At 40.3% G+C, this 25710-nt stretch overlaps 2 protein-coding genes across 2 annotated transcripts in view; one reads left to right on the top strand and one right to left on the bottom strand.

The window, feature by feature from the left end:
• Positions 1 to 1756: 1756 nt before the first annotated feature.
• Positions 1757 to 25710, bottom strand: part of LOC149218242 (Peptidase C78, ubiquitin fold modifier-specific peptidase 1/ 2) — a 207325-nt gene continuing 183371 nt past the window's right edge. Inside the window, exons 6-7 of the mRNA XM_089383863.1 lie at positions 2710 to 2805; positions 1757 to 2577 (exon numbers count right to left, since the gene is read on the bottom strand). Of these exons, the coding sequence (XP_089239989.1) occupies positions 2494 to 2577; positions 2710 to 2805 (180 nt within the window). The 3' untranslated portion in view covers positions 1757 to 2493. The remainder of the gene's footprint in view (positions 2578 to 2709; positions 2806 to 25710) is intronic.
• LOC149218243 (uncharacterized) overlaps positions 5031 to 25710 on the top strand; it is a 28795-nt gene continuing 8115 nt past the window's right edge. Inside the window, exons 1-2 of the mRNA XM_089383642.1 lie at positions 5031 to 6090; positions 6201 to 6709. Of these exons, the coding sequence (XP_089239768.1) occupies positions 5031 to 6090; positions 6201 to 6709 (1569 nt within the window). The remainder of the gene's footprint in view (positions 6091 to 6200; positions 6710 to 25710) is intronic.

The raw sequence follows: 25710 nt of genomic DNA, 5'->3' as shown, positions 1-25710 counted from the left end.
GGCTATTTTGTAGCGTTGGTAGACAAGTCCCATTCAAAACACACAAACACACCCCAAGGGAGAATAGTATTGTCGTGCAATAAATGAGGATAATATTAATGCCAAATGAGATCCCATTATATGGATATGCCATTGCAGTAAAATAGTTTTCATTATAAACATGGATAGATAAAAACCATAGGGCAAATGGGTTCACAATGGATGATGCCTAACTTATCAACGATGTTAATATCGCAGTAAGGGAAGATGCTATCAAATCAACTTGGAGACTTGCACCTGAGCTACAGTGTCTAGACTAGCAAAAGCTTTGGCAAGAATAATGTCACAAAAATCACCCTTCTCACAAGGTATGACTCCGAAGATGTCAATGATGTTCATCTTGGAGCGAGGGAGAATGCTATGATATCAAATTAGGAACTTACACCCCAAAACAAGCTTTTCAACAGCAAATATGTCAATGATGTTCATCTGGGAGTGAGGGAGTGATATCATATCAAAATAGGAATTAACACCTCAAAACACACTTTCCAATTGGAAAAGATTCTGATAGGGTAATGCCTCATTAATGACCCTTGCCTCACAGTTGTTACCATATATTCAACATAAACACAAATGACAAAGAGAGCATTAATCTGGAACAAAATCTCATCATAGTGATATACCATTGTTGTAAGATGGCTTGTAATTACAAACAATGCATAGAAAACAACCACAATCCCATGAAGGTCCAGAAGGCATGAAATTGAGACTGTTGATGATGTCAGTACAAGAATCAGGAAGAATGCTATTGCACAACATGGGGACGTGTACCCAAAATCCTGCCTCTGAATTGGTGAAGTGATTGTTGTAGGCAGGATTTTGGGATTATGTAAAACGTGCACACCCTAAACACACAATGCAAGTGTTACCCACCACTTTGGCATTTGGGATTTGTTCAGAAATGGTGTAGTATTATAGTGGATCCAACACATCAGGGATATTGCAATGTGATGGTCTCTTCCAAACAGACATTCAAAAAAATATGAGAGTTCCTAGGCATAGTAACCTCTGTGAAAAGTTTGTCAGTATTATAAAAGAATAGTGAAACTCTAATATAGTGCCCAAGAAGTGCTTCACTATGGAGTCTGTGGCTAGAGAGAACCATACACACATTTATCTATATTTTCCTAGGCATGTTTCAAGGTGTCCATCTCGATACGAAGCAGATCTGATACACCATTTGCTTTTAAAGAATATTGTGGGAAATTATTGATGCTGATGTTATGAAGAAACATTGTCAAAGTCCGTGTCTTGTAAGCTATTCAAGATCCTTATTGCAAGGAAAAGAGAAACTTTCAAGCTGAAGTAATCAGGGTTATCAGGTCCCTGCAAAATTGCAAATGGCATACTAGAAGAGACAAAAATGAAGAACTAGAACACCCCATTCCTGTTATTCCAACAGTGAACATGCGTATAATCCCAGAGTTTTTAAGTGTTGGCTGATATGATCATATATGGGAAAATTAGTGTAATCAAAGGGGATTCAGTCTGCATACCATGGGGCAATAGAACTAGAATCCAACGACAATAAAACATATAGTGATATATCTTTTTCATATTCAAATGGAAAATGGAAGCAACCGAAACGGAAACGGAAGGAACACTGGTACCATGACAGGTTCTGGCCAAGGAAGACTTTGGGTTACTTCAAAGATATCTTCTGCAACAAATCTTCACGGAAATGAAGACATCAAGGGATCTGGAGCACATATGCCTCTAGAGCAGAAAAGGCTCCTAATGCTTATGCTTCAACTAATATTGTTAATAAAAGTTTCTGTCAACCTTCAGATATGGTTCAATATATTGTCGGTTCAATTGCTTCATACAATGATCAAACTCAGACGATAAAGAAAGATATATCTTCCATATAGGAAGCTTCTGCAATGAGAATCAGCATTTACAATTATTTAAGATGAGATGAGGTCTACTTTTTTATTGTTATAAAATAAACTTCACTTTGCAAATGGAAGAAGTTACCATATCAGAATACCATGTGATATACATGTAACCTCATGAAAGCCAAATGACATACTTCCGTGTAATACTTTCAACATCAAAACCTCCATTTGATCACCTGCATATGATCAATTGCTGAACATTCTTCTGATATGCGTCTCATCATTACTAAATGGATGTAGCATGATGCCGTTGTAGAAGGTTGAAATAGGACATACATGTCCCCATACTACACCCTCAATGGCATAAAAAAAATTGCTTTAATTCGTATTCTCGCTTTACTCCACTTTATCTCTATGCAAATATACCCCTGGAATAATACTGAATCGAAAAAACCTATGTCCGTGAGCAATCCTTCAGTTACTGCTCCAAGATAATGGTAAAATAAAATTCAACAGTAAATGCACAATGTCATCACATACATCTTCATCCATCCCATGGAAGACCAGCATTGTCAGGCTCATCTCAATCGGTACATAATTTATGCTCCACCATACTTCAATATTTGAATGCTTCGCTATCCAAAATCTTTAATTGTTCTAGCTCCTTGCCATAAGCAATACCAGGATCAACATAACACAACTGCAGGAAACGATTCATCAACTCTTCATCCATACAAAATCAAGAAGACAAACCCAACATTAATCTAAGGCTTAGACTTTATTGTTTAAATAATAATAGGGAACCATATGAATGGTATCATAGAAGTATGACCTGATACTCTGGTTTTCTCAGTGTATGCACCCCTCGTTTAACAAGCTTTTGCCATCCAAAATTTCCCCTTAGTGCCCTGGCCAATTCTTCTGTGCGCTGCAGATAAAGCAAGCAAATTTTCTATTCTATATTAGAGACTCAACTCAATTGTTTACATAAATCCAACGGGCTACCATAAAGTTTTATTCCTCTTACCATTTGCAAGCAACCAAAATATAACTCAATTACTTGCAATGCTAGTTGAAGGAAACTCAATCTTGCAAACAATAAAACATCTGAAAGCCAACCACCTCCAAGCTCTTGACTCAATTGTCTACATAAATCTGACAGGCAAGCATAAATTTTAAATTCTTGTACCAATTTACAAGCAACCAAAATGCAAGTCAGTTACTTGCAAACAATAAAACATCTGAAAGCCAACCATCTCCAACCTCTTACCCAACATATTAAGCAAAGACATTAAAGTTTCAGTAGTAAGGGTTTATTTACTCATCGTGCGACGTGAACAAGTCCAATTGAATAGTATCACACAAATACAAGTAAAAGGTAACATATCCTCTCCAGGGAGATTTCTTTCCTGCATGACAGGTTCTCAAATGGAAATGGCAGCAGTAACTACTAATTGCTATTGTTCATTGGCAACATCACTTTCAACTGATATAGAGGAGCAGGATAAAACATGTTAGAAGCCATTGAGCTTCCTGACCATCCGAATTAGCTGCACGCTTGCAATTCAGGTAATCAATGAATTCCATTATCAGTTGAATACATGGTGTAGGAATCATAGTTTTAAAAACCGGTGGAAAAAACCGGTTACCGGCCTAACCGGCCGGTTGGAAGCCTGGCCGGTCCGAACCGGCCCTTCTAACCCGGTTTAGACCCCCTCGTGCCCAAAAAAAGGCCCTAACCGGTAAAAACCGGCCGGTTTAGGGCGGAACCGGCCGGTTTATAGCAAACCGGCCGGTTCCGTCCTAAACCGGCCGGTTTATGGACAGGCCGCCGGTTAAAGCAAAAAAGCGCAGCGGTTTTGGAAATGAGGGCGGTTTAGGGGTTTTGGGGGTGAGGGAAAGGTATTTTCCCTCCAAAAACACCCTCACACTTGCTATAAGACACCCCTCTCACTCTCATTTGTCTCACACAACTGATTTGGAGTGTTTGTGAGTGTTTGTGAGTTTGTTTGTGAGCTTGGAGAGTGTGGAGTTTTTGCTGAAGTAGTCATCTTGGAGTTGGAGTTGGAGCTATTTTGGAGATAGTGTGTAGCTGTCAGTGGAGTTGCCATCATCAAGAGGAGGCTAAGGGAGCTACTTTGCATTTCCAGGTAAGGATTTGCACTTGATAATTCCTCATTTGAGTCTGCTGTCCATGAATTATTTTTTTTGTGCTATAAACTTCTCACTTCAATGATCTATCATCTATGCTAAGCCTATGAACTCTCTAGCTCTATGCTATCAAATTTTGTAGCTTGCATGTGCATTTTTTTCCTACATTTATCATTGGTTTTCCATGTTCCTTAGCTGCAATTTTTTTTTTAAATGGCAGATTTATTTGCAAATTGTTATTATTTCAAGCAAACATGGCTCCAAAAGGAAACGACAGTGCATGGGTTCATTGTGATGTAATTGAGGGAAAAATGATATGCAAATTATGCCATAAATCTATTGGAGGTGGGGGTATTCTTAGGTTGAAACAACACTTGGCTGGGGTAAGAGGCCAAGTAAAGCCATGTGATGCACCAAAAGAACTGTTAGGTCCTATTAGGGCAGAATACATTGCCAAGCTTGAAAAATTTTATGAGGATAAGGCTAGGGAGAAGGCCATCCAAGATGAAATTGCAAGGAAGAGGGAATTAATGGAAACCATGAATGTTTTGAAACAGAGTGGGTATGATGATTATGAGATTCAAGACTCCACTTCTATCCCTTCCACCAATGACCCCTTTCACTATGTTCATCCTTCTGTTGGAGTTGGCCAACCATCAAAAGGAACAAAGAGACCAAACATCCAAAGTTATTTCTCATCTTCTGCCACCATTGCCTCTTCTAAATCTAATCCCACTTCCTCCCAGCCAAGTTCTCAACCCACTTTGGATCAGCATTGGAAAAAACAATGCAAAGAAACTTCTCACCAATACATTGCTAGATGGTGGTATGATTCAGATATCCCATTTAATGCTGTCGCTCACCTTATTACCAAGCTATGTGGGACTCTGTTATAGCTGCAGGAAAGGGCTTCAAAGGCCCTAGTATGCATGACTTGAGGGGAGCTCTTTTGCAAAAAGAGATATCTTCCATTGATGAGTATTTGGTTGAGTTTAAAGAGTCATGGGTCAAAACAGGTTGTTCCATTATGTCAGATGGATGGAATCATGGACCGATGGAAAGAACCGCACTATCATTAATTTCCTTGTTTCTTGCCCTCAAGGAACCATGTTTTTGAAATCAGTTGATGCATCTGATAGGGTAAAGGATGCAAGCCTTCTATTTGAGCTTTTGGATAACATTATTCAGGAAGTTGGGGAGCAGCATGTTGTGCAGGTCATCACTGATAATGCCTCAAACTATGTTCTTGCTGGAAAGATGCTTGAGGCCAAATATAAGACCATATTTTGGACTCCATGTGCTGCACATTGCATAGACCTCATGCTTGAGGATATAGGCAAGGTGGAGTGGGTAAAAAACACTGTAGAGCATGCCAAGTGCATTACAAAATACATTTACAACCACTCATGGGTATTGAGCCTAATGAGGAAACACACTGGAGGCAAAGAGCTTGTTAGGCCTGCAATTACGAGATTTGCAACTCACTTCCTCACGTTGCAATGTCTCAATGGTCAACATAGAAACTTGCAGAAAATGTTTTCCTCTGATGAATGGTCTGAATCTCGGTGGGCTCGTAGACCAGATGGAAAAGACACCAAAAAGAAAGTGTTAGACACTTATTTTTGGAAAAGGTCTGTAGAGCTTGTGAAAATTACCGAGCCCCTTGTTAAGGTGCTAAGGTTGGTGGATGGGGAAAGATTGGCCATGGGCTACATTTATGAAGCTATGGATCAGGCAAAGGAGCAGATACGGGCAGCTTACAATGACAGGTTAGCTAAATATGGCCGTATATGGGAGATCATTGATAACAGATGGAACAATCAACTCCATCGTCCTATACATGCAGCCGGGTATTTTTTGAACCCAAGGTATCACTATAAAAATCGGCTAGGAGATCAGCATGATGGGGAGGTCAGAGCTGGATTGATTGATTGCTTGGAGCGCATGGTCCCTAACCATGTAGACCAGTTGGATATACATAGACAGCTTACTATTTTCAATCAAGCAAGTGGTACTTTTGGCAAAAACTTGGCAAAGATGGCAAGAGATGTGGACCAACCAGGTAAGCAATTCCAATTTCCATTTTGTTTTTCATTTCAAGTTAAAATTGTTTACGTTCTTTACAATTCAAATTATAAACTAAGTTACTAATTATTGTCTTTTTCTTTGCAGCACATTGGTGGGAGTCATTTGGTGGCCAGTGTCCTCAATTGCAAAGGTTTGCAATTAGATTCCTCAGTCAAACTTGCAGTGCTTCAGGTTGTGAGCGCAATTGGTCTGTTTTTGAGCGCATACACACGAAGAAGAAAAACCGTTTGGAACAAAAACGGTTAAATGATCTTGTTTTTGTGCAATACAACCTTCGACTGAGGAGGAACCAAATGATGAGCAAATCACCTGATCTAGATCCCATTGTGTTGGACGATATTGATCCAACATCAGAATGGGTGGAGGAGACTGAAGATCCTGTGTTTGAGGCTGATTTTGATATCGACATGGCTTTAGCGGAGGATGAGGCAGATTATGTGGCGGCATCAGAACCAGGATCAGTAGCGGCATCAAGGAAAGGCAAGGAACCAATGGAAGGCACTAGTCGTGCAGGTCGACAAACTCGTGCCTCCATTAGGTCCACTTCTATTGTCATTGGTGGCATTGATACTGATGTTGCAGATGAGGCAGAGGCATCCTCAGACTCTGAACCAGATGATGTCTATGTAGCTCCTGATGATGATCATGTGTCTAGTAGTGGTGATGGACTTGATGATTGATCATGTGTACACTGTAGACTTGTAGTAGGCCAATGGCCTCATAGCTTGCAGCATTGTTTTTGGACTTTATAGGCCATTTAGAGCCTCATTTCTTATGTATTTTGCTATTTTGTCGATGATATGTATTGCACTCGGTGCCATTTTGATATATTCACCTTTGCATGGTATATAAATGAGCAAACTTTGCATATTTTGTCTCTATTGGCTTGGAATCATGGTTTTACATCTTAAAAATAGTTTTGTTTCATTAAAAATTAATTATTTAATGTATTTTTTAAAAACCGGTTCGTTTAGACCAAACCAGTCCCGGTTAGACCGGTTCCGGTCGGTAAACCGGTTCATTAGGTGGACCGGTTCGGTCACCGGTTCCGGTTTTAAAAACACTGGTAGGAATGATGCATCTCTATGTGGGAGATGTTACCCCTCATGTCAACAGGGGTACACATACATTTTCATGTTGTGTTTATCACCATTGTAGTCCCAAGGTCACAAATCTAAAGCCTTGTAACAACCATGTGAGATATTGTATTAGATTTCCTAGACCTTGTGATGGTCAGCCATGGCTTGTCATTTAGGGTTAAGTCCATCCCTTTGTCCTGTATAGGATAGAGGCATTGTAGATAGATCTCAGGGAAACTAATGGTTTAGAGGAGCCTTGGTTATGGAGGGGTGATCACCGGTGTATGGGCCAATCCAACCCGCATCAAGTTGCACGTATGTCTTACCATATGGTTATGAGTCATAGAGTCTTGAAATGTCCTTGGCATTGGTGTAGTATTCTTCATACAAATCTCAGCATGGCAATCTCACCAAATCAATATTTTCACATTTCCCAAGGCAGTTCATGTTTTACGATGCATGTGATCGCAGAAGTAAAAAAAGTCAACTTAGTCTCAAGATACTCAGCGAAAATTTTGGATGACATGTCACGTTGTAAATTTTCCAAAATGTGAAGGTATCATCCAGAAAATGGCTTCCAAGTGGCATAATAGGGGCAGATCTTGACAGAATTTGACATGCAATACATCAAGAGTGGTCTACAAAATCAGCCAGATAATACCCAAGTGGTAAATTCTCTAGGGTATTGGAGATCCCTCTCGAGGCATAATGACATGGCACATATGGGTCCAAGAGACTTGGCATAAAGGGGCATGCAAGACATCAAAAGTTATGTAAAACACTAGCCCGACCTCCTATGTTCTAAAATCCTCAAAATCTCAAGGGCATTGAAGATCTAGCAAAGGTAGCCAAATTGACCTTACTAACCATTAAAGTCAATTTAAGAGGAACTTTGGGGGTCAAACTAGTTATTTAAGGGACAAATGGTGATCCGGATTTAAACAGGAACACAACAAATTACAGAGATAACCATAAACACAGAGATGCAGTGGAAATAATACTTCATTTCATTAATGTAAAATACTGAAATATGCTTACAAACAGTGATGGAAATAAACCAGCTAAGGCGATGGTAGCTTATCTCTGAGAAGAGGTGTGGAGGCTACATGCCTCTGAATTGTGTTACAATGAGGCTCGAAGGCCTATTTATTGTTGAGAAACAGGAAAACCCTAAACATCCAAAAACCTAAACCTAGAAGATGAAACGCCAAACTGTGGGCCCCGTTTGGGTAAATTGGTACACAACTTCCCAAGGTCGTAACTTTGGCATACGATCTCCATTTGACACGTACAATAGCTCATTAGAAAGATCTATCCGAGCACTAAAACTTTGGGAAGAGCAACATCGATCTATGGACCCATGTTGCTCCCAGATTTCTGAAAAAACATCGTTTAGGGCCTCAAAACGGCTCCGAAAGTTCAGGACCCAAAAAACTGCTAAAAATAGTAAATTGTGCTACAATTACAGAAACTGAAAAACTGAAAGAGACAGTTGTGGGGGTCCAAGCAGGATAGGTGGGTGGCCACCAACATCCACCTGGATCATTCCTCCCCCATTAGGAAGCAATGGTCCCCATTGCGTTGAGTACCTCCATCCACTGAACTTGGTCCCTGGTGAGCTGTTCTGCAATCTCGGATGTGTCCAATAATGGTGGGAAGCATGGTTAAGGGCGGTACACATTGAACACTTGGTGTAGGCGAAGGAATGGAAGAATGTTGCACTCCAAAGCATTGTCTCCCACAACCTTGGTAATGTTGTAAGGACCATGTCGGAGTGGTCTGAGCTTCTGATGGGCTCTTGTAAGGCGTTCTTTCTGCATAAGTAACCAAACTTTGTCGCCCACCTGAAAATTGTGTGGTGCCCTTGTGGGTGAGGAGAGGTTGTTCCTGTGTTCTTTCATGACTGTATCCCTCTGTTGTTGCTGCTGCGTGGAGGAACCCTTCGCAAGGGTCATGGATGTGGCAACGATCTTCCCCTTACTTTGGGAGCGAACCAGACAGAAAATGAATTTCCTAGTCTGGGAGATGAGCTTGTTTCATTTCTTAGCAATGCTCAAAGAGGTGGCGGTAGGTGGGGCTACCTCTGGTATCCTGTATAATGAATTACCCAAAGAAATAATAACAACGCGAAGCCTTGACTCATACACAGCATGTCGCCTCCACAAGTATGGCTAGCCTAATAATACATCACAAACATCTAGAGGTGTAACATCACAAAATACCTCATCTGTGAAGGGCTTGATGCTGTAGGGAAGGTTGCACTACTGGCGAACTCGAAGATCTCGTCCTTGGTGAAGCCACTTGATACTGTACGACTATGGGTGTGGTGTAGTCGATAGGCCCAACCGCTTCACGACCTCTACTGAAATGAGGTTCTTTTGGCTGCCACTGTCAACAATGAATTGTAGCGGCAAACCCTTCACCCACATCTATGAGTGGAAAAGACGCTCCCCCTCCTCTGGATCTTCAGGCTCATTCTTCTGAACCTTGGCGGTGGCAACAGTGTCGTTAGGCTCCGCGTCAATGATCTACTTTCCTTTGCCATTCCCCTTGTCGGGTTTTGACTCAGGGTCAGAACATGCATCTGATTCAGAAGCCTTCAACTTGGCCACCAGCGACTGCTTGGTCTGACACTCACTTGTGTTGTAAGTGGGGCTCTTATGGAACTCACACCACTTTCCTGTGTCCTTCTTCGACTTCGCGGTGTTGTTCTTTTCTTGTGGCTTCGACGGGTTGTCTTGGGTTGCCCCGCCTTGGATTTGTCCTTGGTTTTGCGATTTGGGGAAGCCTTTCCCTTGCTTCGAATTCGCAGATCCAAAGTCCCGCTTCTTCTATTTAAACTTCTGCTCAATTTTGACAGCATATCGCTCCATGTTTTAAAAAATGACCGAATCGAATCCGAAACGGCCGAGTTGATCCGAGTCGTTGGGATTTTTTGTGAGCCGGCAGAAAAAACAGAACGAGAGGCCGAGTCATGATTGACTCAGTTGACCCGGCCAGTTCCGCAATAACTCGGCCGAGTCAATGAATGCGGCTTGTAACCCCAAAAAAATGTGATTTTTCATATTTAATACAAAAAAAAAAAAAAAAAAATTAACTGTTAGCTAAGTGTTGGGGACTCCAAGGTGTTTTCTAAATTAGTTAAATGCTATTTGGGGTCCATTCCCCTCTCCTAGTATTGATATGCTATTCAAATTTCACGGTAATGTTAAATTCTTAAAGTAAAAGTGACATTCTCCTTGATCTTCATTTTCATCCTTTTACTTAAATTTTTAACATTACCATGAAATGACTCAAGATGTTTGAGAGTGGTTCCGGCCTCATTGGATTTCATATGGACAAAGTAGAATTTTAGATTTCATTCAAAATCCAGCAGACTTATCAGTTTTTCAGGTTTTCAAGATTGGAGGATTGCAATGTTTCCATTGAATTTTGTCATGTATTAGGGTATGGAACTCGTATTTAATCAAGAGCACCAATCCCTCTATGTACCTTGATGTTAGTGACATTGGTTGTCGAACTCCTCTGGGATTAGCTCCCAAACCAGGAGCTTCTGAAAATGTCGCTCCCGCTCCTGTTTTCTCTCTCACTCCCCACTTTCGCTCCCGCTCCCAAGTAACACTGAGCCAGATGATGTTGGCAACTCTAGCAGTAGCCAGTAGTACTGGTCACAGACTTTTGTTGTAGAGACCATTTATAGCCTCCTTGGTTATGTGTTTTTGTTTTGATCTCCATATCATCATCGTGTATGTATTGGACAGTGCACTGGGTGCCATTTTGATATAATGGATATATTCATGAGCCTACTTTGATCATATGTTGTCTACTATCTATATTCTAATGCTGTGTGTTTGGAAACTTGAATGAAAATCTTTAAAATTATGTGTTTTTATAAAAAATAAATATTTAAAGTATTTTTTACAACGACCGAGTCATTGAAATCGAGCCGGCCAAGTCGATACTGAGTCAGAGTCGGAGTCGAAGTCGGCCCTTGACCAAGTCGGAGTTGGAGTCAGAGTTTTAAAACATTGGTATCGCTACGTCGTGTCGAGCGAGGAGATGTTCAGGAACTCCATCTCTTCCTGGATGTATCTGTGTAGGCAGCCACGGTATTTCAGTACCAGATGCAGCTCAGAATCTTTGATACCCAACTGTGTGTGAAGGGTATGAAAAATGTTTGTTAACTCTGGGACATCTTGGTCTCTTCCCTGCCGCAACGTGGTCCACTTTATGTATTTGTCCTCATAGCTTTTGACAGGGTAGTATTGCTCCTTGATGGCATCCCAGAATGAATTCCAATTGGGTGCAGCTGAAAATAGTGAGCCCGTACTTTCATCCTTCTACTCGCAACAGGTTTCCCACCAGTCCTTGACGTGTGGGGCTGCTTTGAGAAGAGCGAAAACAATCTTTTCCCAACTCGAAAATTCATGAACAGAAAAATACCCTTCTAGCAGATTTAACCATTTATCTACGACATCTACATCTACTGGCCCTCAAAGATGGGGATTTCAAAATTAACATGTACCTTAAAGGGTGTGGCGTTTCCAAAGTAGCTGTTGGAAGCCGATGCGTCGCCTCTGGGTAGCTGCTGAAGGATCTGGGCGAAGTTGTCCATCAACACGTTCCTTTGTTGCTCGAGGGCTTCTTTGAGCAAGATTTTGATAGGATCTCCTGCCCCCTCGTCTTTCTTTTCATCCGCCACGGGAGGCCGTCGGGATTTACGAGGCTAGTCTCGCAAAGGTTCGACCAGTTCAAGCCCTAACTCCTTATACCTCGACCTCGTTAGGGACATGCAAAGAAAAACAGAGAAAAAGCAGACCCCTCTGATACCACTGATTTGGATTTAAATAGGAATGCAACAAATTACAGAGATAACCATAAACACAAAGATGCAACGAAAATAATACTTCATTTCATTAATGTAAAATACTGAAATATGCTTACAAATAGCGATGGAAATAAACCAGCTAGGGCGATGGTAGCTTATCTCTGAGAAGAGATGTGGCGGCTACATGCCTCTGAATTGTGTTACAATGAGGCTTGAAGGCCTATTTATTGTTGAGAAACAATGGAAAACCCTAAACATCCAAAAACCTAACTCTAGAAGATGAAACGCCAAAATGTGGGCCCTGTTTGGGTAAATTGGTACACAACTTCGCGAGGTTGTAACTTTGGCATACGATCTTCATTTGACGCGTACAATAGCTCGTTAGAAAGATCTATCCGAGCACTACAACTTTGGGAAGAGCAACATCGGTCCATGGACCCATGTTGCTCCCAGATTTCCCAAAAAACGTCGTTTAGGGCCTCAAAACGGCTCTAGAAGTTCTAGACCTGAAAAATTGCTAAAAATATTAAATTGTGCTACGATTACGGAAACTAAAAAACTAAAAGAGACAGTTGTGGGGGTCCAAGTGGGATAGATGGGTGGCCACCAACATCCACCTGGATCAAATGGACCGTTGGACCATTGTGCAAACCAAAACTTCTATGGAGTCAAATTCCCAAGGGCCAAATTAAACCAAAATTAGTGGAGCAAGCCACTTCAAATAGTCATTGGAGTCTTCAAGGTGGAACGTTGAGCATCTTTTGACTACCATTCTTCATCTTTTTCTCTTCTAGGGTCAATATAAGTAGAATGTTGGACTTCTAAGGGGCAAATGAGCCAAGTGAAACCCCTTAGTGAGAAAAATCATTGTAATTAAAAAATTATTTTTGTAATTTAATTAGCCTTTGACATGTCGTTGACAAGTAAAAAAATATTATTTTGAGAGAAAGGTTGAATTGGATGTTAACTAGCCGTTAGAAAAGAAATTATAAAAGGCTGGCCTCTCCTCTCTTTCAAGTTGTTATTGATTTGTGAGATCATATTATGTCATTATAAAGAATCAGCTTGCTGGATATTGCATCGCTGGTATAATGCTTGGGGTTGACCCAAAGTGGCCCATCTTACAAACCCTAGCTTCTCCACCCCTAGATCTGTGATCTAGAGTGCTAACGCACTATTTGGATGGCTATTTTCAAGGGGAATTGTCTGTTGTACCTACATTTTTCTGCAGATTTCGCAGTCTACAATCACAGGACAGCAAACTAATTAACAAAGGAAACCCTCTAACCAAAACTATAATCATTAAAATTATCATAGATTTGGTTAGTATATTAATTAAACACACGTCAGTTATTTACATTGTTATATCTCTTGAATTTGAGTGATTAATCTTGTTGGTTTAGAAGTATTTGTTGCAGATTTTTACACAATAAACTAGTAGGGAAACAATTAATTCCACCACATCATCCAGACCCCATTTAAGGCATTGATACTCATTTGGTTGGGTGTACTTAAAGGGAATCCTCACATAGTCTTTCCATAGGAAGTTGGACTTGAAAAGTGAGGATTTGGGCCGAGGTGACAGTGGGCCCTTATCCTTTGTGCGCCAATCATAGCAAGTTGCATGGACCTTCACAACCTCCTTGCTAAAGTGATCAATGGCAGTTTTTGGCGTCATTGCCAGGGAGAAGACCATTTAACCTTGGTTGGACACAACAACACCCTTGGTAAGCTTTTGATTTTGTATTTGTACATGATGAGATATTTGTTTAAGGCAGGGTTGTTGGGGAGCGCTCCCGCTCCCAATTCGCGCTCCAAGCAGGAGAGGCTCTGGAGCGTGCTCTCGAAAACACTCCCGAGGAGGGAGTGTTTTTTGGGAGCGCGCTCCCTAGAAAAAAACGCTCCCTACCTTTTTGGGAGCGTTTAGCCATTTTTGCAAACAAAAAATTTGCAGTAATGTTCCAAATGCAATTTGTTTTCAAAGAAACAAATAAGTTTTCAGTGGGGCAGCTTAATGATCAAGCCTATGGCCCTAGTATTGATATGCGATTCAAGGTAATGTTTAAAAGAAAGTAAAAGTGACATTCTCCTTAATCTTCATTTTCATCCTTTTACTTAAATTTTTAACATTACCATGAAATGACTCAGGATGTTTGAGAGTGGTTCCGACCTCATTGGATTTCATATGGAGAAAATAGAATTTTCATTCAAAATCCAACAGACTTATCAGTTTTTCAGGATTTCATGATTGAGGGATTGCAATGTTTCCATTGAATTTTGTCATGTATTAGTGTATAGAACTCATATTTAATCAAGAGCACCAATCCTTCTATGTACCTTGATGTTAGTGACATTAGTTGTCGAACTCCTTTATCATGACCCTCCTAAAAATGTATGCATCACTCAAACAAAATCTTGACTTGACATGCTATGCTTTTTCCATCTTATGTTAATGCTTAGAGGGTGATATTAACGACAAAGATCCCTATACAGATACAGAGGTAATGACAAAGATACCTATGGATAGTAATACTTATAGGGTGATATTAATGACAAAGATCCTGATTTTCCAAAGAGACTAAAAAATTAGACATTTCTCGTGGTGGCAAGAGGCCCAAGCATAAGCAATAGATAATAGATTTACTTGTCTTTTCTAGTTTCTAGTAGTTTTTATAACTATTGACTCTTTCATATTTATTATGATATTTTTTTAAACAATATATGACAATTTAAGTTTGAAGTTGGCAATTATAACTCATTAGTAACGAATTATGAATATGATGCTTCATGAAAGTTGAAAGTTGTTTCATTTCATTTCATTTTATAACATTTCATTTCATGTTAGATATTATTTGTTGTAATGGTTACACTTAGCTTACAAGTACAACTTCGGCGATCAATGATGATAAATGTTATATATTGATTTTGAAAGCTTGAAACTTTAAGATTGATGAATCATGAGACTCAATATGTTGTATGTTACTATGTTACTAACTTGTGGACGTGGTTGATGAAGATTATAACTTCTAGATGATTGTTGTTATATGGTTCAATCTATGTTTTTTTTTTGTTTTATATATATATATATATATATATAAAAACACTCCGGGATTCGCTCCCAAATCGGGAGCTTCTAAAAATGTCGCTCCCGCACCCGTTTCCGCTCCCACTCCCCGCTTTCGCTCCCGCTCCCAAGTAACACTGGTTTAAGGACTAACTTGCAGGATCACGTCTAGCAACTCTACTTCAACAAAATCTAAAGAAGTATAGTATAAAATGCTTCTCTCCAAGGTAAGAATTAAGGTAAACATGGGCAACTCCACATTATGGTAATTGTTTCAATTTAAGAAATCATCATCCTCATGTATGAACTATGGGTTCTAATAAGGATTTATCTATTGACTACATATTTGAATTTTGTTCCTTTCAATTTATCATGCATTCCAAGATATCCTCGTTCTCCCATTGCTAATTTTCCTAAACATCCTCATTCTCCCATTGCTAATTTTCCTAAACATGTCTCTAAGTTTAATAAAAATCCATGGTTAGCTCTAGATTTCTTAAGAGTTTTTTTATGAATTATATTTTACTACTAACATTGTCTTTGAAGGTTACTTAATGAAATCCTTTTCATGGGTAATGCAACGATATGAAGCATGGAAATGGTACTATAGTTTTGAGCCCAAAGAGATTAAACCATTCCCTTAGTGCATTAAAAAAATTCAGAGGCAATGGGTCTATGGTTATGAAGAGATTGAAGATATTTGTGTCTTCATTGATATGCAAGGAAGAATGCAAGAAAAGATTAATGACTTCATGATGGAATATGATAGGTATCCCTCCTACGATCTTTGTATGGGAATAAATAAAAAGGAGAATACACTAAGTTTCCTACCAGACTAGGACAAAGAAAAATATGTTGAGCCTTGTGTGCAAAAGCTCAAGAAAACAGTGATCATAGAGGCTATTCCAAATCTTATCACTCTCTTAACCCAACAAATAAAAGAGCAATAAGCTCAATTTCATAATAAGATGAAGCGGATTTTGAGAGACTGGAAACAAAATTAGAGTGCAATACATCAAAGGCTCTTCAAGTTAGAAAAAGATTATGCAAGTAAAGAATATTTCCATGAAGAAGCTCAACCTTCTCCTCCCTCTCCTGAACTGTTATTGCATAATTTAAGGAATGATGATGAATGGATAGTTTATTTGAAAATGGCCCAAGAAATGGGTAACATAAGCGATAAGGGAGACATTGTTGAAGAAGGAAACCAAGAAACTACTTGTCTCCATCTTCAGAATGAAGAAATCAGTGAAGAGAGCATGGTAGAACCTCATCTAGAACCATGTCAAGACAAAGAATGGCCCATTTACCTTAAATGTCTTAAAGAAATCGGCGACAAAGAAAACCCTACAACAAAGTTGAGTGTGTCACTTCAAGAAGAGAACAGTAGTAGAGTCCAACCCCACTAAGGAGGGCAAGCTGATCGAACTGGAAGAAGATACTTCTACTAACTGTTGACACCTAATCCTTGTGATTGGGTAAATATATGTAAATAAATAAATGAGAAATATGAACAGTCATCGGGAAATGAACTGAACAGTCTCTTCCTCATGTATATAACAGACCTACCTGATGGAATAGATATACGAATCAGTTTTTGTTTTGTGGAGTTACTTCCTGGCCTGACATGGTATCAGAGCCAGCTCCTTTTTTAGCTCTCATGCTCCTTGTAACTCCTCTGTCTGTCTGCCATATTCCTTTACCTGCGCTCTCTGTCTACCAGAAGGCATCTATCCATAAACGTTTGTTGTTCTGCCATATTCCATTTATAAGACCTGCGTCTGTCAATCCACAGTGACTCTCTGATCTTGCGACATCTCTCCTGTCCAGAACCGAAATCCGAAATGATGGCACGTCTTCCGCCCTCACCGTCTTTCCGTAGACCTCAATTTTCAAGAATCGTTTTTCAAATCATCCACAGCCAAAGCAAGCGCGCTTGAATAGCTAACCTGTGGCTGATTTCTCTTTGCCGTAATCCAATTTTAAATATGCGCCGGTCGAAATCTGGAAACCTGTGCATTAAAAATCGTTGGTCGTTCATCTATACCATTGATTCATTGTGCTGCTCATCCATGCTACGATGGTAGATTTGGTATGTATGGTGTGCGTCATTGATGTGAAGATTAACTGTATGTATAGCCTGGAGACTTGTTGGTGCCCGAGCTACCCGCGTTTCATTATCAATGTCGATGGCTGTGGAGACTTGCTGGTGCCCGAGCTAAGCCTTCCATTCCTGCGTGGTACCTAAAGCGACTACCTCGCGATATCTGCTCGAGCTGCCTTCATCGCGGTATCTGCAAACAGAGACTCTTCGAACAGAGGCGGCGGCGAGCCCTGCATTCCGCCTTCTTGCTGGGTCCTCATTACTCCTCATGTGTTGTGCGTTGTTTTCCCCGTTGTGAAAGAACAACTGAGGCCCCAAGAACTCCACGCCTTTGCCAAATGCATTGAAACTTGGACTCAAAAATTTAGAGAACAATACTTTTATTAGTAGACTCATATTTAATTAAAATGTTGTGGGCGTTTACCAGTGAATTTGTTTTCATCCATAAAATTGCATAGCATATGTGACAATCGTTGTGGGGTTTATATACTTACTGGTTCTTAATCAAGCAAGAAAAGGCGTGGTATTGAGAGTCCAAATACGTCTAGACTACATTCTTCAGTTTTTTTTGGTGAACGCAGTACTGTTGAGGGTATTTTATACTGCCATATTTTGTGCTTTAACATTGTGCAGAAGCATGCAAATTGATATTTGAATCTGTTGTACCATTATATCAGAACTATATATTTTTTCCATTAAGAGTAAAAGTTTTGCAGCAAAGTTTTTTTTTGCTACAGAATGCATTCAATCATATCCATGGTGGGATTAGTTCTCACTGGCAAGGAGAACTATCCTGAATGGTCCCGGATGATAAAACACACCCTCATTTTCAATGAGTTGTGGAAAGGAGTGTGTGTCGGAGAAGGAGACAATGACCCAGTACAGCCTACCTCCGACAAAGAGCTCGTCATTTGGGAAAACAAGAACACCAAAGCTTATGCATTAATTGCAGCATCTGTAAATGAAGAGGTGAGTCGCCATATTTCATATTCAATTGCCTTTGAAGCCTTACAAAAGCTGAAAGAACTCTATGACTCACATTTTGCACTTGAAGTTGTCCAACTCATGATTAAACTCTTCACTCTTGAACTGCAAAATAATGATCCTCTTGCTCTTGCATTTGAAGTAAAATTTATAATGCATGATATCAAATCCACTAAGGATGAATTGGATATTCCTCTTATCGCTTTTCTCAAGGCACTTTATCCTACTTACTCCAATTATCTTGAGTCATTGCAAGCAAATGGAAATCTCAAAGATATAACCTTTGACTCTCTTGTGAAAAAGTTTGCTGAAAGAGAGAGCTTTTGGAAAGAAGACAGCCCCTAAATCTTTTGAAGAGACTGTGTGCCTTGCTCATAAAGAAAAGCATCCTGCTCAAGATTCTACAAGAGGAAGAGGTGGATGAAGAGGAAGAGGAAGATATTTCAGAGGGAGGGGGGGCAGACATTCTCAAGGACAAAAGGCAGATTTGCACTGCATTCGCTGCAAAAGAAATGGATCACATGATGCCTCTACATGCAAGCTACCATGGGACAAAATTGAGCAGAAAAGAAATCAACAGAAAGGTAAAGCTGATGATACAGACAAAGGTAAAGCACCTGAATCCGCTCACTATGTTGTGGCACAATGTAACATTGGAGTAAATGAAGATTTATTTAATGCTTCACTTGCTTCTTGGAATAATGATTGGTTGCTTGATTCAGAAGCAACCTGCCACATGACTCATAGAAAAGATTTTTTTGAAGATTTCACTGACAATGTTGATGGAGCAGTATACTTTGCAGATCAATCAAAAATCAAGCCATCAGGGCTTGGCACAATTAGGCTTAAACTGCCTGGTCTTCCAGACTTTCTTCTGGATCATGTTCTATATCTCCCACAGCTCAAGAGAAACTTGTTGTCCTTGGTCCACATCCGCCAGCAAGGTCACTCCATTCATATGTTTGATGGCAAGCTTGAGGTAAGAAAAGCATCTGACCACTCACTTGTCATGAGGAGAATAGAAGAAGAAAGGCTTCTCAAATTGCAAGGAACATCTGCTCATGCACAACATTTCTCATACAATTCTCATCATGAAGAAGGTACACTTCCATCAAGTTTATTATGGCATGCTAGATTTGGACATTTGAACTATGACAGTCTCCGCTTATTGAAGAAAAATGGTGTTGTTGGTTTGCCTACAATTCCTAGGAAACTTAAGCAATGTGATGCTTGCATTCTAGGAAAGCATAGCAAACAGTCTTTTCATGATTCACATTCAAAAGCACATAGGAAACTTGAACTCATTCATTCAGATTTATGTGGTCCAATACCTGTTCCTTCTGCAAATGGAAATAAATATATCATGACATTTATTGATGACTACACCAGAATGTGTTGGGTTTATTTATTGAAGAACAAATCTGATGCTTTTCAAACATTCAAGAATTTTCATCAATGGATTGAAAATGATGCACAATCTCATATTGGGTCTATTCGCACTGATAATGGAAAAGAATACACATCAAATGAATTTGAAAACTATCTTCGCCAACATGGAATCAAACATCAAACAACTGTGCCTTATAATCCCCAACAGAATGGTGTAACCGAAAGAATGAATAGGACAATCTTAAATATGGTACGATCCATGCTTTTCTTCAAAAATGTAAAGATAATGTTTTGGGCTGATGTTGTTCTATGTGCTGCATATATAAAGAATAGATGTCCATCTAATGCTATAAGAAACAAGACTCCTTATGAAATGTGGTATGGACATGTTCCTTCGGTAAAACATCTCAGGGTCTTTGGTTCCACCTGTTATGCTTTGATACCAAAGGTACATAGAAACAAACTTGGTGCTAGAAGTCGTAAGTGTATCTTCCTGGGATATTCAAACAACTCCAAAGCATACCGTCTCTATGATGAAGTAAATAAGAAGTTTGTTGTATCTAGAGATGTAATTTTTCTTGAATCATCCAAAACTGACAATGTTGTTGAGCGGCAACTTGATCGCTTGGATAGATTCGCAAAAACAAAATCATTTCAAGAATTTGATAATCAGATTCCACATCTTGAAGGGGGGATTCCTATACTAGTTCAACATGTGGAATTTTCTTCTGAAGAACACTCTCCCCCGCATGAAACTCCAACAACGGATGATGCTTTAAGTGATGTAATTGATAGAATTGGGAAACTGAATCTTGATTCAATCCCACCTCAATCAACGGCGCAGCCTGGACCATCTCAAAAAGGTCCCCCAAAGTGGCTGACAAAGACACTTGAAAGTTCTCATCCTGATGAAGTTCGAAAGACAGGAACCAGAAATTCAAACCAGCAAAATGGAGGTGATGTAGATGACTCTAATTCACCTATTGATATGGATGTTTCTTATGATTGTGAATTGAACTTGTCTACAGATTTTGAACCAACTTCCTTCAAAGAAGCTCCTTCTCATGATGAATGGAAAAAAGAGATGCAAAAGGAGTATGATGCCCTCATAAAGAACAGCACTTGGAAGCTGGTTGATCCTCCATTTGAAACCAAACCAATTGGCTGCAAGTGGGCCTACAAGAACAAGTATAAAGCTGATGGCTCACTTGACAAGCACAAAGCTAGGCTTGTGCAAAAGGTTTTGCACAGAAGGAAGGGGTCGATTATGAGGAGACTTTTGCCCCCATAGCAAAATGGGCTACCATCCGAACACTCTTTGCACTAACAACTCAGAACGGTTGGAAAGTCCATCAAATGGATGTAAAAACTGCTTTCTTGAATGGAGATCTAAAAGAGAATGTTTTTATGTCCCAGCCTGAAGGATTTGTTGTGAAAGGACATGAACATAAAGTATGCAAACTTGTGAAGTCCTTGTATGGCCTCAAACAAGCACCGCGAGCCTGGTATGAAAAACTAACTGAGCATCTTCTGAAACTCAATTTCAAACATTTTGATCTTGATGATGCAACTCTATTTGTCAAGAAATTTGGCAAAACAATTATATATCTTGTGGTATATGTAGATGATCTTTTGATGACAAGGAACAATGAAAGCTACATTGCATCCATAAAGAAGGAATTGGGGAAAAGTTTTGAAATGACTGATTTGGGCTATGTTCATTACTATCTTGGCATTGAAGTAACCCAACATCCAAAGTCCATATTTCTTTCTCAAAAGAAATACATTGGAGATTTGTTGAACAGGTTTGGCATGACAGAGTGCAATCCTCTTACTACTCCAATGGAACAAAACTTAAAGCTCACATCTATTGAAGGAAAAGAATTTGAGGATGCAACAAAGTATAGACAGCTTGTAGGAAGTCTCAACTATCTAACTACTACCAGACCAGACATTTCATTTGCTGTTGGAATCCTCTCCAGGTTTATGCAAAAGCCTTGTGAGTGACATTGGTCTGCTGCAAAAAAGGTTCTAAGGTACTTGAAGGGAACTCAAGACTTTGGAATCAAGTATACACAGGTAGACAACTTCAGCTTGATTGGATACTCTGATTCAGACTTCGATGGAGAAAAGAAAACTGGAGTATCAACTTCAAGATATGCTATGAGTCTTGGATCAGGAGTTGCCTCCTGGAGATCACGCAAACAATCAGTTCCAGCAGATTCCACAACAGAAGCAGAATACGTGGCAGCAGCTGAAGCAACAAAAGAAATTGTGTGGCTCAAGAAAATTCTTGAAGATTTGCAGGTAAAACAAGTACAATCAACTCCACTCATGATTGACAATACCTCTGCAATAAAGTTGGCCAAGAACCCAAAGTTCCATGATCGAACGAAGCACATCAAAACTAAATATCATCTGATTCGGCATCATGTTGAGGCCAAAACAATCCATCTCCATCATTGTTCCACAAATGAGCAAATTGCAGACATCTTCACCAAAGCGCTTGGAAGAGAAAAGCTTGAACGATTCAGAATGATGCTTGGACTCACCAACATCCCTTCAGATTAAGGGGGGGGAATGTTGACACCTAATCCTTGTGATTGGGTAAATATATGTAAATAAATAAATGAGAAATATGAACAGTCATCGGGAGATGAACTGAACTGTCTCTCCCTCATGTATATAACAAACCTACCTAATGGAATAGATATACGAATCAGTTTTTGTTTTGTGGAGTTACTGCCTGGCCTGACACTGACGAATAATCTGAGGCAAAGAGCAACTAATCTCCTTCTTCTTCCCATCAAAAATCAAGAAATAATTGAAGAACAAGGATATGAGGAGGACCTTGACGTCAGATAATTCATGAACTCACCATCCCTCCTCCAAATGAAAGCACAAGTTCAAAATCCTTCACTAATTTCCAGGCAATTGATCTGCATGACACATCTCCTACTGATTTGGAAGAGAAGGACTCAATAACCAGGCATGCACCTTAAAAGATTGATGACCACAAACAAATGGAACGTATTGATGCATTCATCAACGTTGACAGATGTAAATGGGATTTGAGATAATCTTTCTTCACCGATGATCCTATATATGACACAGAACTAAGGGATGTCAAATTGCAGATTTTTGGCCTCATGAACAATCAAGATATTCCATAGAGTATGAGCATCCATATCAACTCATACAAGAGCAGGCATATATATAGGTGCAGAAAGAGGACTTCTATGTTCAGGATACAAGAGAGACTTTTCAGCAGTGGATGTCCTTGATATATGATTCTCAGATATATGAAGACCTATTTGACAAGAAGGATCTCAACCTTGTAGCAGTGGATAAATCACAACATATGCAGTTCCAAACATATTTCATGAGCTCTCAGCCTCCCTTGCCAAAACAGATAATTGTAACTTGTGGATTCGAGTATGTCTTCAATTCTCACAAATTTTCTCATTGTAATGTTCCAAATTGGAATTTTAACAGTGATATTTAAGCAAGAACACAATGCAACACAGAAAATTCAAACAACAATTAACACCCATAAAATTTACACCAGAACTGCACCAAACTGAGCCATTTTATTATCAAGAGGAGAGTACAAGTATATGGAATATGTGCACCTGGGCTTGCCAAAGGAAGCTAAACAACCCCAGGTGAGAAAATATGATGCCCGGATGTAAGAAAATGTTTTCTCCTCTACTTTTGTGCTGGCCCTAGAATTCTGCAACTGCTAGCCAAAACGAATCCCTATTTGAGCCCCCTAGAATGCTCAGAAAATTCTGCCAAATTAATCTTAGGCTCTCCTCCACAAACCCAGAAAAACCTAGAAAGGGTTTGGGCAAATTTTACCAACCACCCGGGACCCCAAATTTAAGCTCACTCCTCCCAACTGGCTGCCAAATAACTCTACTATTTTGGGGCACCAAAACTCCTCCAAAAATTCTGCAAAATTAAGAGCAGACTCCTTGATGCTAGTCCAACAAAACCCAGAAATATTTTGGGCTAAATTTCAATCTCCCGGAATTACCCAAATTTGGTGCTACGCCCTCTTCCACTGGTTCTACGTCCCCACAAGCTACTACTGCAAATTTGGCCCTATTTCCACCCTTGAATGGCTGTAGAATTTTCTGCAAATTACTCCCGAAAGGTAAGAGGGAAATTCCTTCCTCAACCTTGCACAACTCAGCTAGCAACAGCTCCACGAAATTATGCCCAACAAAACACTGCGCAAGCCCTAGGAATGTTGAATTTGGTTCTCACCAGAGCAACAATCTCCAACTCTGAAATTCTCCACAAAATCTGGTCCAATATCAAGGGGCTTTCTCCTAAATTCTCCAGCTGAATTTTCCCTTGAAGACCCCTCAAACAAGCAAATCAATCTTTGCCACTACGTTCTCCAGGAAGTTCGAACTGGCTGAAGTATGCCTAGAAATAACCCACAATCTACAACAATCTCCTCTCCAATAAGCTCTAAAATTCTCTCCTCAGGTGGCACTATAAGTCCCCCGAAGAAAGAGCTGAGATTTTTGCCCGGAAATCTCCTTGTGCTAAGCAGCACTAGTAGTCTTGGCTAAGCACCGCAAGAGTACTCTAAATCAAAAATTCAATTTGTCAAGAAAAGCCCCCAAAATTATGCCTCTTCCTTCTATTTATCTGTGTTGCCCCCTTTCTCTCCATCTGGGCCCCACCAATTCCACCTCCTTCTCCCTAGCTCAATTTTCTTAAGGGGATCGAATTCCCCTTTTGGGTGGCCCCACATCCACTACCAATTTAATTTTTCTTTTTCTCTAATGTTGGGGACCTTCAACTTTCCAAAAATTAAGTGGGGACTCCCTCCACCCACTTTTCCTAAGTTTACACGTCAGAATATTTCCCAACACCTAAATTGCAAAAATGGAAATTTTTCTTAGCAAAATTAATTTAATTGGGGACATTACAGTCCTCCCCACCAAAATTGCTTGTCCTCAAGCAATTCTTCAAAAAGCACCCTCTCGATCAGTCGCCCCCAACAGTCTCTGCACACAATACCCGGGTCCCAAATGTACCACCCATCCATCCCTAATCTCTGTCTTGTCCTGCCAGGATACCAAGTCATCCTGGTCAGGATGAGGCATCCCTTGCTCTACTCGCTGTCCAGCTCAACATAGGTATTAGACACCTTCTGCATACCACCACTAAGTAGAGCATCATGATAGTATAAAATCCTGATCATCTCCTCGTGTAACTATTGTACCAAATAGTCCCTCTCGTGCACTGCAGGAGTGGACTCTGAAGATGCAATCCAATCCTGGTAGGACTGAACCCTCATCTGCCTGAGCTTCCCCTGATCACCTCCTGCTAAACACCCTCCCACACTCGTGAAGTTCCCCACACCATCAATGAATCACTAAAACCCAATGGAAGATTTGGATGACCCTCCCCTACAGAAACCAGCTCACCTCTACAGGTAGTTGAACTACTAAGCCCTGCTATGCCAAAATCTCAAGCTAGTCCAAAAAGGGTGCCACCATGTCATCATTGCGCCACTTTGACCATGACATCTTCTCGTCACATTCAAGTTGCATCCTCCTCTCCTAGGACCTGATGGAAAAATATCTATGGAGTCCCAATGCATCTGGCCCAAGCATCCCCACGATATCACAACCTATCCATCCAACACTCACCGTGATCCGTAGCAGCAACAAGGAAAACCAGCCTTGCCACGAGACAAAGGCCTCAACGCTCCCCCACATGTCAAACCAAGTGTGAGTTGGGTCATCCTCTGTCCTGCTCTCGCTCATCACGAAACAGAGTGTCCAATCAACCAACCAAATCCCTAGATCCCACAGCTAGAATAACTGCGGCATAGTCCTGATAGTTGTTGGCACCAAACTATACCACGTCTCAGGCCCCTGCATGCAATCAATATATGGACTCCATACATCACGAACAAATCTAGTGCGTGCGAAACTACCCTACGTCGGCCATACCACGCCCTGGGATCTGTCATCCTGCCTCCTAAAAGCACTCCCCAATACCGCCTGGAGTCTAAACATCCGCATGCATGTAAGGTCCACAAACTGTTGTATATGCTCCTAAGACACCTCAAAATGTCTCGCCCAAAGGGGGTCATGCCTCTCCCTGAGTGTGGGCTC

This window comes from Pinus tabuliformis, chromosome Q (genome assembly GCF_031772625.1).
Source record: "Pinus tabuliformis cultivar Carrire ecotype Pingquan chromosome Q, CPIR1, whole genome shotgun sequence".
In the NCBI taxonomy this organism is placed as follows: Eukaryota; Viridiplantae; Streptophyta; class Pinopsida; order Pinales; family Pinaceae; genus Pinus; species Pinus tabuliformis.
Note: the sequence above shows the minus strand (reverse complement) of the source record. Positions and strands in the feature narration are given on the sequence as shown.